Here is a 14,642-nt window from a genome sequence, read left to right as displayed (position 1 = left end):
CCAATGTCTAATTAAACTTAACTAATAAGTTATCAAAACATTGCATTTAAAAAGCATTAACGATTGTCACTGATTGTAAATACGGTGTCAGCAGAGTTTTATTTTACATTTCAGGCGGCCATTTTGTTTCTTTACATATTCCTACACCTGAAACAGGCAGTTGTAATTATAGTCGAGCAGTTGTAATTATAGCCTATATAATTACACTTGCCTTCTAACACTGTTGTTATGGTAGGCACATAGGAAATTCTTATAAGTAACTGTATGTTTTCCGTCAACGCATGCACTTCCTTCGAATTGCAGTTTTCTTCTATAGGTGACACCTGTCCTCATACGACCCTGGCTGTTGCGAGGACATAAATCACCTGATACAGTACAATCCTTTGAAATCCTTCTGTATGGCTTGCTGATGTTTTCAAACCAATGGTCTGGAGCATTACTTGGTTAAGAAGTTTGAATGTCGTTTTACAGAGGGTCTCTCTCATAATACTCTGGCTTCCTAGGGGGAGGAGTGGAGTCCCAAAGGGGGATTCTCCAATTCAATTACACAATTTGTTGTTAGGACCCCTGCACATCTTTAGTAATCAGATTTTCCGTCTGTTTGTCCTTGTATCTGGTTTTAGCTCACCTGCCAAGGACAAGTGAGCTTCTGCCCTGGTCCGGCGTCCCGTCCCGTCGCGTCGCATCCCGATTCAATGTAAATACTTAGCAACTTCATTCATTGACAGATTTTGGTCAAACTTTATACAAAGGTCAAGTATAAGTATACTTCATTAATCGTTGTAATTCAGGGATCCAAGGTCAAGGTCAAGGTCACACTTGCTACATATAGAAAATCATCAACTGATTCAATTTAAACACTTAGCAACTTCATTCTTTCCCGGATTTTGGTCAAACTTTCAGGGTTCCAAGGTCAGGTCAAGGTCATTGTTGCTATATATAGAAAATCAACAACTGATTCAATTTAAACACTTAGCAACTTCAATCGTTCATGAATTTTGATCAAACTTTATGCAAAGGTCAAGTATGAGTATACTTCGGACATTGTTGTGTTTCAAAGTTCCAAGGTCAAGGCCAAGGTCACTGTTGCTATATATAAAAAAAAGCATCAACTGATTCAATTTAAGCACTTGGCAACTTCATCCAATATGTTATGGAGATGGTATTAACATAAAGAAAAAACATGAATGTCAAAGTCAACTTATCAACTTTAAGTGTAGAACCTTGTGTGTGTGCATGCATGAACTTTATCCAGTGTAATAAAATGTTTGCTTAAGCTTTTGGATAGCTTTTCAGCTTTTGATATCAAAGGGAAAGGTCACTTACTATAGATAGATCATCAGTTTGTGCACTGTATTTTAAATTCTGTTGGACTGATTACACTCAGATTTTATCGAGTCCTTCCTGGAAGAAAGTGCCTGCTTGGGATAACTTTTCAGGTCCAGTGGTCAAAGGTCAATCTGTCACTATAAATAGAAAATCTGTTTAATGCACTAATGCACAATATCTAGTTTCTCTTGGGCTGATTGATTACACACTTGACTTTATACAGTGCTTCCTCAAAGAAAGTGCCTGCTTGGGATAACTTTCCAGGCCTGGGGGTTGGGTCTCTATCACTGTTACTATATGTATAGAAAATCAGTTTATAAAATGCACTGTTTATATTTTGAGTTCTGTTGGGCGGATTACATTTAAGACTTTATCCGGTGCTTTTATAAAAAAAAACGCTTTCACTAGTGTTTGCTACATGTATACCTAACCACAGTTTCTTTTAAATCTTCAATAAAAAATAATTATGGAGAATAGTCACGGCGGCATTTAATATATATATATATAAATCTTATTACCGGTTAGCTTGTTATAATAATAATAATAATATACAACATTTATATAGCGCCCTATATAATTTGTAAAATTACTCTTAGGCGCTTTACAGCATATGGATAATAGTAATGGTTATAATAGTGTAAACAAAAAACAAAGGCTTACAATCACTTTTATACATTTAAGCAAGCAATGTGCACATAGATGAACAAATAAAAGGGTGGTATTTACATGACGTCTTTGCAAAGAATTTAAATGCGGACGTGAAGAGGTGAGTTTTGATGTCCCTCTTGAACTTGCCCAGGGTATTTGACTTTCTAATAGCAGATGGTAAGCTATTCCACAACGTAGCCGAAACCCTCCCAAAGCATCTGTTTCCGTAGGTCACAGTACGAGATTTTGGGACTCAAAACAGAGATTCTGACTCCGACCGCAGTGATCGTGACGGCTAATTCAGGGTAACAAGCTCCTGTAGGTACTGAGGAGCTGTTCCATTCAATGCCTTGTACGTGTACACCAGAATTTTGTACTGCGACCTGTATCGTACAGGTAACCAGTGCAACGAATAAATCACAGGTGTGATGTGCTCTCTCTTTCGAGTTCGAGTAACTAGCCTTGCTGCAGTGTTCTGGACCCTCTGCAGACGACTAGTTAGTTTGTCAGATATCCCACAGAGCAGGGCGTTACCATAATCCAACCGAGAGGTAACAAGTGAATGCACCAAAATCTTGCATGCATCTGCAGTTATAAACTGCCGAATACAGCCGATTTTCCTGATCTGGTGGTAACAGGATTTGGCAATAGCGTTCACTTGTTTCTCCATGTTCAGTGAACTATCAAAGTATACCCCTAGGTTTTTAACAGCTGGAACAGTCTCAATAGTTATGGCACCGACCTTGAGCTGGAGAGCCATTGTTTGCTGACACTTTGGGGAAAACACTATTAGTTCCGTCTTTGCCTGATTAAGCTTAAGCATGTTGGTGTTCATCCATATACTGATATCTGTCAGACAAGCTTCCAGACTTTCTGAGACTGTCTTCCAACTGTCCTGTGGTTTGATGACCATGTACATTTGTGTGTCATCGGCATAGCAATGATAGTGAAGGCTATGACGACGACAAATCTCTTCAATCGGTTTGGAGTACATACAATATGTCCGTGGTCCTAACACCGACCCTTGAAGAACCTCGAAATCTAGTACTTTGTCATGTGAGGTGAAAGATCCGATGGCAACACACTGTCGTCGTTCACTCAGATAAGATTGTATCCAGCATAGTGCGGTATCAGTCACTCCATAAGAGTATTCCAGACGTTTATAAAGTATGCCATGGTCGATGACGTCAAATGCAGCTGACAAGTCCAGCATGACAAGCACCGCTCTGCACTTGTTATTCAATGCAGAAGCTATATCACTATGTTGGAGGGCCGTCTCAGTAGAGTATCCCATGCGGTAGGCCAATTGCATGTTGTCATGGAGACTGTTTGCATGGAGATGAACCTCTAAACGCTGGGACACAATCTTCTCCAAGATCTTAGACAGAAAAGACAGATTTGAAACTGGGCGGTAATTTTTCAACTCCTCCTTGTCTATTCCAGGCTTCTTTAACAATGGTCTGACATGTGCCTTCTTGAAACATAATGAAACCGTTGACTCAGTCAATGATTTGTTCATTATTGAGGTAATCAAAGGAAGCAGTGTTTCAAGACATTGCTTTAATAGGTCTGTAGGTAGTGGATCAAACTCACAGGACTTCGATTGCGAGGTCATGATAATGTTGCGCAACTCGTCCTGGGATATTGGTGAGAGCTGTGCCAATGGTTCCCCATCAAATGTAATGTCAGCAGTCATGACAGAGATGTCAATGTCAGCAGAGGAGTTCACTTTGGCAATATTTTTTATGATTGAGCTGATTTTATTCAGAAAGTAATCAATGAACTTACCTGCTAAGTCTTTTTCAGAATTACAGCTTGGGAGGATAATTTCACGTTTCTGTCCCATTAGGTTTTTGGTGAGTCTAAAAAGCCGTCTATTATCCTTACCGCATTCTTCGATTATTTCCGAATAATAAGCCTTCTTTGACTGAAAGCCGACATTGCTCCCTACAAATCTGCTGGTGAACAGTTAATTTGGTCCGTCGCCACTGTCTCTCTGCTTTTCTACGGTTATGTTTTTCCACGCGGATATTTTCATTATACAACGGGGCATTTGGTCTCACAGTTATCACCTTAGTCTGCAGAGGTGCGTGTTTCTCTATAAGGGCTTCTATACCAGATGTGTATGCTTCAACAAGATCATCAACCTCAACTTCAGTAGATTGAAAGGCGGAACAAGACTGAATGTCATTGTTGAAATCTGGTATTGAAATTTCGCGGAATTTCCCGAAGCTCACTTCTTTCGTTGCACGATCTGGCTTACTACAATTCAGTGTTGTGTGGACAGCAAGATAATCACCGGATTGGTTCCCCAACAGTCAATTGACTATCCAATAATGAATACATTTATAAAAAATAATTGACCTTGGCCTTAATTTGATATTTCTCTTCAAACTACATGTATTCATACTTGCACATGTCAGTTATAAGAAATATCTTCCTATCCATAATTATACTTAACTGTTTATTTCATGTTGCATTTCCACTGTTTTTCATTCAATTATATTGATGCCAATAGTGATCAAATTACAAAAACATATACATACACACAATTACTGTAAGAGAATATACTGCATATTTTTCTCTAAAAAAATGGTAAGGTGAAGCGGCAGATGGCACAGCAAAATCAAGAGTCAAGAGTCAAGAAGCTTTATTTAACGTCGCATATTCATGAAACATAATAACATTAGCACTGTAGTGCTATTCTTGCGACAAAACATATATCAAATTTAACAAGGATCACAGTACTTATGGATATATATATATAACTATAAAAACATGGCAACAATTCAATTTAGATATGCTACAAATATGCAGTAGAACACATGAAATCACAGTTTATGAAAAATAAAAATTTAGAAATTTTAAAAGAAATAACTTAATAGTGAACACTTGTATGTCACACAAGTGTTACAAAAGAGTTAAGACACTATACTAGTGTAATTTACATATATGCTAATGTAGCAAAGTGTAAAAATGTACAGGATATACACTAATATAGTGTTGATTAAAAAGAGACAATTAAGTCATAGATTGAAACAGAAAGCATCAACTATGATATTGTAAAAAGTAATGATCTTTTAAATAATGGAGCTAAAGTCTAAAATAAATATCAAATATATAATAAGTAAAGTACTGAAGAATATCAGCAAATTAAATAACAAAAGCAACAGTGAAGTTAAAGAGTTGTGGTAGAATATAGTAGGTAGATTCCAAAGGGGGACAACTCACACTATATGATGTGTGCAGATAACACATGAGCAGACCCTTATTGTCCCAGGTGCGAATCAGTCCACGAAATGACTTTTCAGCTAGTTCATTTGGTAGGCTGTTCCACACCTGCGAAGCAGTAAAACGAAAAGATCTCTTACCATATGTGGAGGTATTCACCTTTGGGATCTTTACCTGGTTATCTTGTCTCATATTGTAAAAAAACCTTTCCTCTCAACAAGATTTTGTAAAATTGATGGAGAAATATCATTTAAAATTTTAAAAACCTCAGAGGCCATATCTTTGATGTGTTTTACATGTAAAAAATAAAGTTTGTGTTTTCTTAGAATATCAATGACCAGGGAAACATTATTATTTTCAATAAAACGAAGTGCTCGTTCCTGAACTTTTTCTATTTTTTTTCTAGTGCCAGGTGAGTGGACAATAGTTAAAATTTGATAGAATAAAAGACTTTAAAATGGTAATTTTGCCTTTCTTTGTAAGATTGCTTACCAGTCTTTTTAAAACAGCAAGTTGTTTAGCAGCATTTCTACAAATCGAGATATATGTACATCAAATTTAAGAAGAAAGTCAATATCCACACCTAAAAGTTTCACACTGTCTTCACAAATAATCTGAAGTCTTTCAATATCAAAAGATTTGATAGAGTTGCTAGTCTTTTGCCAAAACATATTGCCTGGAATTTCTCTGGATTTACCCCATACCATTAAGGAGGCTCCACCCTTTTGCAATTACATGTAACTAGCAGAATTAAATTAATGTTTTATATAATGGTTATGTCACTATGTAGAGATGAGTTATGACAATCTCTAAGCATTCCGATAAACTGGGGATTTTTTTGTAAATAATATCGAAAAATTTAATTATTGTCAAATTTATCACTTTCACATTTTTTGAGTGTGTGGCATTGTTCAAAACTATTACAACAATAAAATAATGAAAAGAAACATTGCTAATCAATCCTACAAATATTGTATTTATCATAAAATATCTTAAACACGTTACACAAAGTGTTTTTTTTATTGAAATTGTATGGATAAAAGTAGTTATGTACAAGCTAAAAGCAAACAGGACACATAGTTTAATACAAAAAGAGCGATAAATTGAACCAAATATACACGCAGCCTTAATAATTCATTTATTTTACATTTTACAATCATTTTGATCCAGATGAGAGTTGTCTACCTTGAAAAAAACCGGAACTTTTTGTAGACGAATAGAATTTATACAATGCGAGTTATTTTATTTTTATTTTACCAAAAACGACAGAAACAAATTAATTTATGATATTAAAACTGTCAATTTACGGTTCTTTTATAGATCAAAATTACTCTAAATCACGTACACTTTGGACATCATTCCATAGCCCGCTTACGCAAGGAATATTTGGTAGCATTATAGGGATTTTGATATTTTATAAAACACTATTTTCACAGAGTTATTGTTATAGCATTTGTGAAAAGATTTACCATACAGAGCGTAACTCGCTCAACAACAAAAAATCGTAGCGACCCCGAGCTTGTGAACTAGTGTTACAAAGTAGCACGTGAAATGTACAGGTGTGTAAACAAAACACATCAGTCTGCATTCGATGCGCCTCATAAACGAACTTCCTGAAATCGTCTATTCGTATGTCAATGTCTTCCCGTGAGTTAATTTATGTCTTCGATCATACGCTTTATTTCCAAGTAAGTCTCGATATCTGGTGTTGACTTATCATCGTCACGCACGTGTTCTATTGTTTACCCGGTGTTACTATAATTTACACTACGATAATGGAATGCCGATACGCAATACGGAAATGACGACATGAAAATACGACAAGAAAAGCATGTGTATTACGAAGGGTGGGAAGTCCTTAAAATTAAACCATTCTATAAGAACTTTGCCCTTTTTCTAAACAATCTTTCAAATATAAATAATTGTCACAAATCTTAGAGAGCGTGTTGTCATCTGCGTAATTGTATAAAATACATATGTCTACAAAGGTAAAAATATCACTCATAAAACTATTAAAAATTAGAGGTCCTATAATAGAACCATGGGGGGACCCACTTATTTACATCAGCCCATTTGCTGGTTTCTGGCCCGAGCAAATTGGCAAATGCACCTTTCAAAAATAAATCATGTTCTTTAAAATCAGGAAACGGAAAACTATTACAATATTCCGAGATACAAATTCAGAAGAAAAAAATATCTTTGTGCTGTTGAAAAAAATCAGAAAGAAAATTTCTTGGTATTTGAACTTGTGTTAAAATGACTTCAGGGGAACTTTTAAAAAGTAACATAAACGCATGATTTATGTACACTACATCAAATAGATCCATTATGTGTCCATGCCTACAATGTAGTTTTTAATTTAAAAAAATGTGCACTGAACTTTTGAAATAAGAATATAAGAAATCAAAATATTCTAAATAATGTACATGTATTGCTGCAGAAAATTCGAGTTGGCTTCAGTGATTGTATTAAAGTGACGTCACAGTCGCTTCACAACATGTTGTGAACGTCAATTCGTCAATAATGCAAAATATGTAACCTGGTATATGTATACGGACTTATCGGTATAAACTGATGCTATTTTGATGCTAAGGGCGGCCTGTATTTAACTCTTCAGATAGATTAATTGGGAAGGGTTTTTCTCCATGGCCAAATTGAGATATGGATCCTTTGTATCATTTGCATTGTAAAGAATACTTGCATTAAGAGATGCCTTTCGTGTCACTTGATTATGCTATCGAAAATAAAATAACAGTGCATAAGATCCAGACAGCTAGCACTGAAATATGTTGAGTTGTTCTCAAATGAAATAATCATATCTCAGAATTTAAAAATAGTTGACAAATTCACTGGTTGAAAAACATTAAAATTTAACGGTCTTAAATTGATTGTCTCCCTTCAAAATTGGAAGTGTTTGCAAATATGGAAAGTGCACTGTAGGTATCCTTTAGGTATACATTATACCATGCAGTTGTTCAGAAATAAGAACAAATGCAAAGGACCTCATGTTATATGTGTCAGAATCGGACTATCAGATAATTGTATTATCCAAATGATTTGATGTGCATTATGGCAAAATGATTATAGATTATAATTTGGATAGTGCATAATGAATATTTTGCTGAAATAAAGTGTACTGGTAAAATTGTATAATGGTAATGATCCGGACATAATTTAAGTTTAAACAATTCTAGAAATTGGATTTTGTTGACACTCTAGATTTTTATTAAGTGGAAAAGCAAACACAGTTGAGTTTTGAAAATTGTACATGCAGTTCATCATATTAAACAGGTTATACAAGTTTAATGAAATATTTATACATGAGGCCAAACAAACATTATTTGGTGTTTCAAGTAACCCTTCCTACCTTAAACCTTTTTAAGGCAATTTTCAAAGAAACACTAGTAAAGTCAAGATAACCCTTATATTTAAACCATGCAAACATATTTGTTAAATAAAACTTGTTAGCTACCTACCGACCCTAATTTTTAGCTCACCTGCCCGAAGGGCAAGTGAGCTTATGCAATGGTGCGCCGTCCGTCGTCCGTCCATCGTCCGTCTGTCAACTTTTCCTTTAAAAAACGCTACTAGTCCTGAACGGCCAAGTAGATTTTGACCAAATTTGGTCTGGAGTATCCTTAGGCCAAGGGGACTCAATTTTGTATAAACGGTGGGTGTGGCCCCCCTGGGGGCAGAGGATCGGGGCCCTATAGGGGAAATAGAGGTAAAACCTTGAAAATCCTTCTTCTACCGTAGGGATTAAGGGATTTTATTCTAATTTAGTCTGGAGCATCCTTGGGCCAAGGGGACTCAATTTTGTATAAAAGGTGGGTGTTGCCCCCCTGGGGGCTGAGGGGCGGGGCCCAATAGGGGAAATATAGTAAATTCTTTAAAATCCTTCTTCTTCTGTAGGAATGCAAGGATTTGTTCCATATTTGGTCCTTTGGTAATACTGTATAGTTGCTAACTAACTCAAAAGGGTTTCAAATTTGCAAATCTACGAAAATGTTGTACCTCATGAAATTTGTCGAAGGTTTTTAGAATATCCATTTTTCACAGGTCCATGATGAACTTTGAATTGAGGTTACTAGTTCTTATTAAAGATAATGATGAAAAACAAATTTAATAGATAAATTTAAAAGAAGAAAAAATTCCACATAAGAATTTCAGCTTCTTTGAAATAAAAATCAAAGCATAGGTTAATACACGTGTTAAGCGATCTGGACAATAACTAATTACTTCCCCCCTGGTCATTATTACACAGCACACCTATATAGGTAGGAGTAGTTTAGAGGTGAAAACAAAAGAACGGTTTTGGGGTCCCTTACCCTGTGCTTAAGTCAAAGGCTAAATTGATCAAGTTACCGGGCTATATGGAGGATGGCATGATGGTTCACAAACCACTGTTTGGGATTTTATTGGTAGGTCTTTTCAGATCTAAAGTCAAACTTATCGTTCCGGCTCGCTGAAATTATTTTAGGCATGTATATAAGAATAGCAAGGTAGTGCTTCTGGTACGACTATTGGGCCTGTATACTTAAGATCAAGGTCTCGTTGAGGTAAACGGTCAAACTCATTGCTTAGACTTGATAACTTCTGATTAGTTGAAAATAGCTAAATGGTTTGTTTTGATATATGTAGGATGGCATGATGGTTCACAAACCACTGTTTGGGATTTTATTGGTAGGTCTTTTCAGATCTAAAGTCAAACTTATCGTTCCGGCTCGCTGAAATTATTTTAGGGATGTATATCAGAATAGCAAGGTAGTGCTTCTGAAGGACCATGGTGAGCTTAGCCATACCGCAGCGTCCGTCGTCCGTCGTCCGTCGTCTGTCCGTCCGTCTGTCCGGCGTCAACTTGTTTTTCTTTGAACACTTTTCGAAAACCAAAAGGCCAAGGGTGATGATATTTGGCCAGACACAAACTGGTATAAAAGTCTACCAAGTTGGTTCAAATAAATGACATTCACTCATATTCAAGGTCACAGGGGTCAAATATGTTAAAAACTTAAAACAACTTCTTCTGAATATCCAAAATGCCCAGATGCTGATATTTGGCCAGCAGCATGCTTGAATAAAGTGCTTCCATGTTTGTTAAAATGAATGACCTTCACTCATAGTCCAGGTCTCAGGGGTCAAATATGTTAAAATCTCTAAACAATTTCTTCTTAATAACCAAAAGCTTCAGGGTGATGATATTTGGCAAGCAGCATGCTGGGATGAAGTGCTACCAAGTTTGTTCAAATGAATGACCTTTGCCCATATTCAAGGTCACAGGTAACAAATATATTGAAATCTTTAAGTATTTTTTTCTGCATAACCAAAAGCTTCAGGGTGATGATATTTGGCAAGTAGCATGCTAGGATGACGGGCTACCAAGTTTGTTCAAATAATTGACCTACGCTCATTGTTAAGGTCACATGGGTCAAATATCTAAAAAAAAACACTTTAAGCACCTACTTCTGAATAACCAAAAAGCACAGGAAGTAGATTTTTGGGCAGTAGCATGCTATGATGAAGGGCTATCAAGTTTGTTCAAGTAAATGACCTTCATTTATATTTAAGGTCACATGGGTCAAATATGTACAAAACATATTTTCTGAATAACCAAGAGGCCAAGGCTGATGAAATTTTGCCAGTAGCATGATGGGATAAAGGGCTACCCCGTTTGTTCAAATGAATTATCTTTGCCTATATTTAAGGTCATCGGTGCCAATTGTCTTAAAACCCTTTTAACAACCTCTTCTGAATAACCAAAAGGCCCAGAATGGTGATATTGGCCAATAACATGCTGGGATAAAGCACTACCAAGTTTGTTCAAATGAACGACCTTCATATTTAAGGTCACCGGGGCCAATTGTCTTAAAAATCTTTAAAAAACTCCTTCTGTATAATCAAAAGGTTCAGGGTGATGATATTTGGGTTGAAGGATGTTGACATGGAGGGCTACCAACTTTGTTCAAAAGAACGACCTTCACTTTTGTTCAAAGTCAAAGGGGTCAATCGTCTTAAAACCTTTTAACGACTTCTTCTGAATATTCAAAGACCAGGATGATGATATTTGGCAAAAAGTATGCAGGGATGAATGGGTACCAAGTTTTTTTTTCAAATGAATTACCTTCGCTCATGTTCAAGGTAGCAGGGGTCAAATATGGGGAAATCTTTAAACGAATTCTGAATAACCAAGAGGTCTTGGGTAATGATATTTGGCCAGAAGGATGTTGGGATGAAGGGCTACCAAGTTTGTTCATCTGAATGACTTTTGTAACTATTCAAGGTCACAGGGGTCAAATATGTTGAAATTTATAATCGACTTCTTCTTAATAACTAAAGCGTCCAGGGTAATTGCTGGTTCATGTGAATGACCTTGACACACTTTCAAGGTCACATCTGGCCCATAGTGCATAAATCCTTAAAAGCCATCTTCTCAATAAACAAAATGCAAAGAGTGGTGATATTCGGCAAGTTGCATTCTGGGATGAAGGGCTATAAAGTTTGTTCAATTTAGTGTATATGATTGACTTTTAAGGTCACAGGGTTCAAATGTATTTAGATCGTTTAACAGGTTCTTCTAAATGACTTTAAATTAAGACACTAATATTTTTCCTGTATCTTCATTTTAGTACATTTTTCTGTAACAATCGTGAGATTATTACCAGGTGAGCGATGCAGGCCCATTTGTTCTGCAAATTTTGTGCGGATACATTCTGATTGGTTAATTGCTCTCTGTACGTATATCTTATGAAGGGATGATAATTTTTTTATCAAATTTGCCAGCTATACTACTTTTAAGTTTCTCACAGGAATTTGATTTTCAACGTGTTTTGTACAACTTTAATGAGACTGTTACGTTCTGATTGGTTGATTTCTTTCCACAAAATATTGTATGACAGAATGAACGGATTAAGATCAAACTTGAAAGTTTAATGTTTGGACAATTTCACATATTTAATGAAGCTGATACAATTCTGATAGGCTGAATGGTTGCATTGCAATATCTTACTACAGAATGATCACTACTTTTATTAACCTTGCAGCTGCTTGATTTACTTACCTAGGTCTCTGGAATGATAGGATATTGATGAAAAGTTTCCCTCATGTATACTACATCATATATTTGCCCAAGCCTTTACTAAAACTGGATGTTTAGTCAATTCTACACTTACTTAATGATTGATCATGCCTTTAAAAAATATTAGACATTATATTTTTAGTATTTTAATAAATTTCCATCTGATCCGCCATCACATTTTTGTAATATATCTTTTTATTTATATGCTGTTTGTTTCTCTATTTTATAGGTGCACCAACTGTCACGATACAATCACAGTCTTATACACCCAATTCTGGCACTAGAGTTACTTTGCAGTGTACTGCCTCTGGAAATCCTGCTGTAACTCTAGTCACTTGGTATAAAACAAGTGGTGGAGTCGAAACAACTGTGGCTATTGATAGTTCAAAAAACCAAGGAGGAAATGTCGCCAGTCCCTCGCTGATTATCTACGGTCTGAGCAGTTCAGACACTGCATCTTACAAATGTAGAGCCACAAACACTATAGGATCATCAGATAGTGCACAGATCGCACTTAACGTCAATGTTATAGCAGGTAGGTCGTCAGGCTTTTTTGTTGGTGTTGCATGTTTGTATTTGCTTAACAAACTCATTTTTTTTCAAATGTTTTATGACATTTCTACGTTTCACATTCAAACATATTTTATTGACATTAAACAATCAAAGGGATTGGACACATGTCCGTACAAATTAATCATTAATGTGTTTCTGATGGGGATTGAATTTGATTAGTAAACCTGAGTTCCAAAGCCAATAAATGATAAATACTAATTTAGGAAGTCTATCACTTAAACTACAGAAATATTACTATCTTGACAAAATACAAGTTTATTATATAAAAAACCAAGTTAATTGTCAAAAGAAGGCGTTACCTTTTGCACTTTCACTGTGTTAGTTCTCCAGGTGCATAGTAACGTTACAGTACAGCATTGTGTGACGTCATAGATTGTCGATCTATTGATGACTTCATAGTAATTAAAGGGGCACAACTATTAAGAAATCGGTATAATACACTAAATAATTATGTTTAACTCAGACTGTAAGATTTTTATGATTTCCAAACTATATATAGATGTTTGAAATTTGTTGTGAAATGTCCCAGACCTGGTAAGTTCCTTCAGGAACAGAGTCGTGATATAAGCCAGCAAGTACCTTAGATAAGCCTGCTTTAATATGTCCTTGAATGAATGGCTTTGATCTGTTTTTAGCCCGTCCTTAAACAATTCTTGTTATCGATATTTCTCAAACAGTACAAGAGGGATCTTTCTCAAATTTGATGCGAAGGTTCCCCCTGGTCTGCAGTTGTGCATGTTTATTTTTGAATTTGATCGTATAAATAAAATGGTCGACATGCGGCCATCTTGGATTTGACAGTGAATGTTTGTTATCGCTATTTCCAAGGAAGTTTTTGAAGGATCTTTCTCAAGTCTGTTGGCTCCCCTTGGTCTTAGTTGTGTATATTTATTTTGGAGAGTGCTCATAAAAACAATATGGCCACAGAAAGTACTAATGATCGGATCTATTTAAATTTCAACCAATCAGAAACCTCCATGTGGTTGCTACGAAAACAAAACATATGCGGTTGACTTTGCAGTCTTCAATATCCCTATATACCAATTATCATCAAAATCGAACAATATATAATTTTTTACCAATCAGAAGTGTGGTTGCTATGGTAACGAAACCTATGCGGTTTTATTAGCAGTCCACTAATACCCCTATGTACCAGTTTTCATCAAAATCTAAAAATATCTAAATTTCAACCAATCAGAAACCTCCAAGTGGTTGCTATGAAAACGAAACCTATGGGATTGACTTTGCAGTCTCCTAATATCCCTATATACCAGTTTTCATCAAAATCGAACAATATCTAAATTTCGACATATCAGAAGCCTCCGTGTGGTTGCTATGGTAACGAAACTTATGCGGTTTAATTCACAGTCCCCTAATAGGCCTACATTTATACGTACCAATTTTCATAAAAATCGAAAAATATCTAAATTTCGACCAATCCGAACCCTTCGTGTGGTTGCTATATGGTTGCTATGGCAACGAAACCTATGTGGTTGAACTTACAGTCCCCTAATATCCCTATATACCAATTTTCATCAAAATCGAAAAATATCTAAATTTCGACCAATCAGAGGCCGCCGTTCGGCCCCGCTGACCAGTCGATTGACCAATCGAAAAACAAAAATACTCTTGCGCACCGCCTGTCATACACAAACACTCATGTAAAGTTTGGTTGAATTCCGCCCAACGTATTTCGAGAAAAATGTTGGAAACCCCGTCCGGCGGAAGAAAGTGGAAGAAATAAGAATAATAATAACTAGTACTAATTGTAATGGGGGGGGGGGGGGGG

The 14,642-nt window shown here is 36.0% G+C and overlaps 1 protein-coding gene across 1 annotated transcript in view; it reads left to right on the top strand.

The window, feature by feature from the left end:
• LOC110461967 (basement membrane-specific heparan sulfate proteoglycan core protein-like) overlaps positions 1-14,642 on the top strand; it is an 80,601-nt gene that overhangs the window by 24,853 nt on the left and 41,106 nt on the right. The window contains exon 3 of the mRNA XM_021515718.1: positions 12,510-12,815. Coding sequence (XP_021371393.1) covers positions 12,510-12,815 — 306 coding nt within the window. The remainder of the gene's footprint in view (positions 1-12,509; positions 12,816-14,642) is intronic.

Source organism: Mizuhopecten yessoensis, unplaced genomic scaffold (genome assembly GCF_002113885.1).
Source record: "Mizuhopecten yessoensis strain PY_sf001 unplaced genomic scaffold, ASM211388v2 scaffold10711, whole genome shotgun sequence".
Lineage (NCBI taxonomy): Eukaryota > Metazoa > Mollusca > Bivalvia > Pectinida > Pectinidae > Mizuhopecten > Mizuhopecten yessoensis.
The sequence above is the reverse complement of the archived record's forward strand: the minus strand, read 5'-3'. Positions and strand labels throughout refer to the sequence as shown.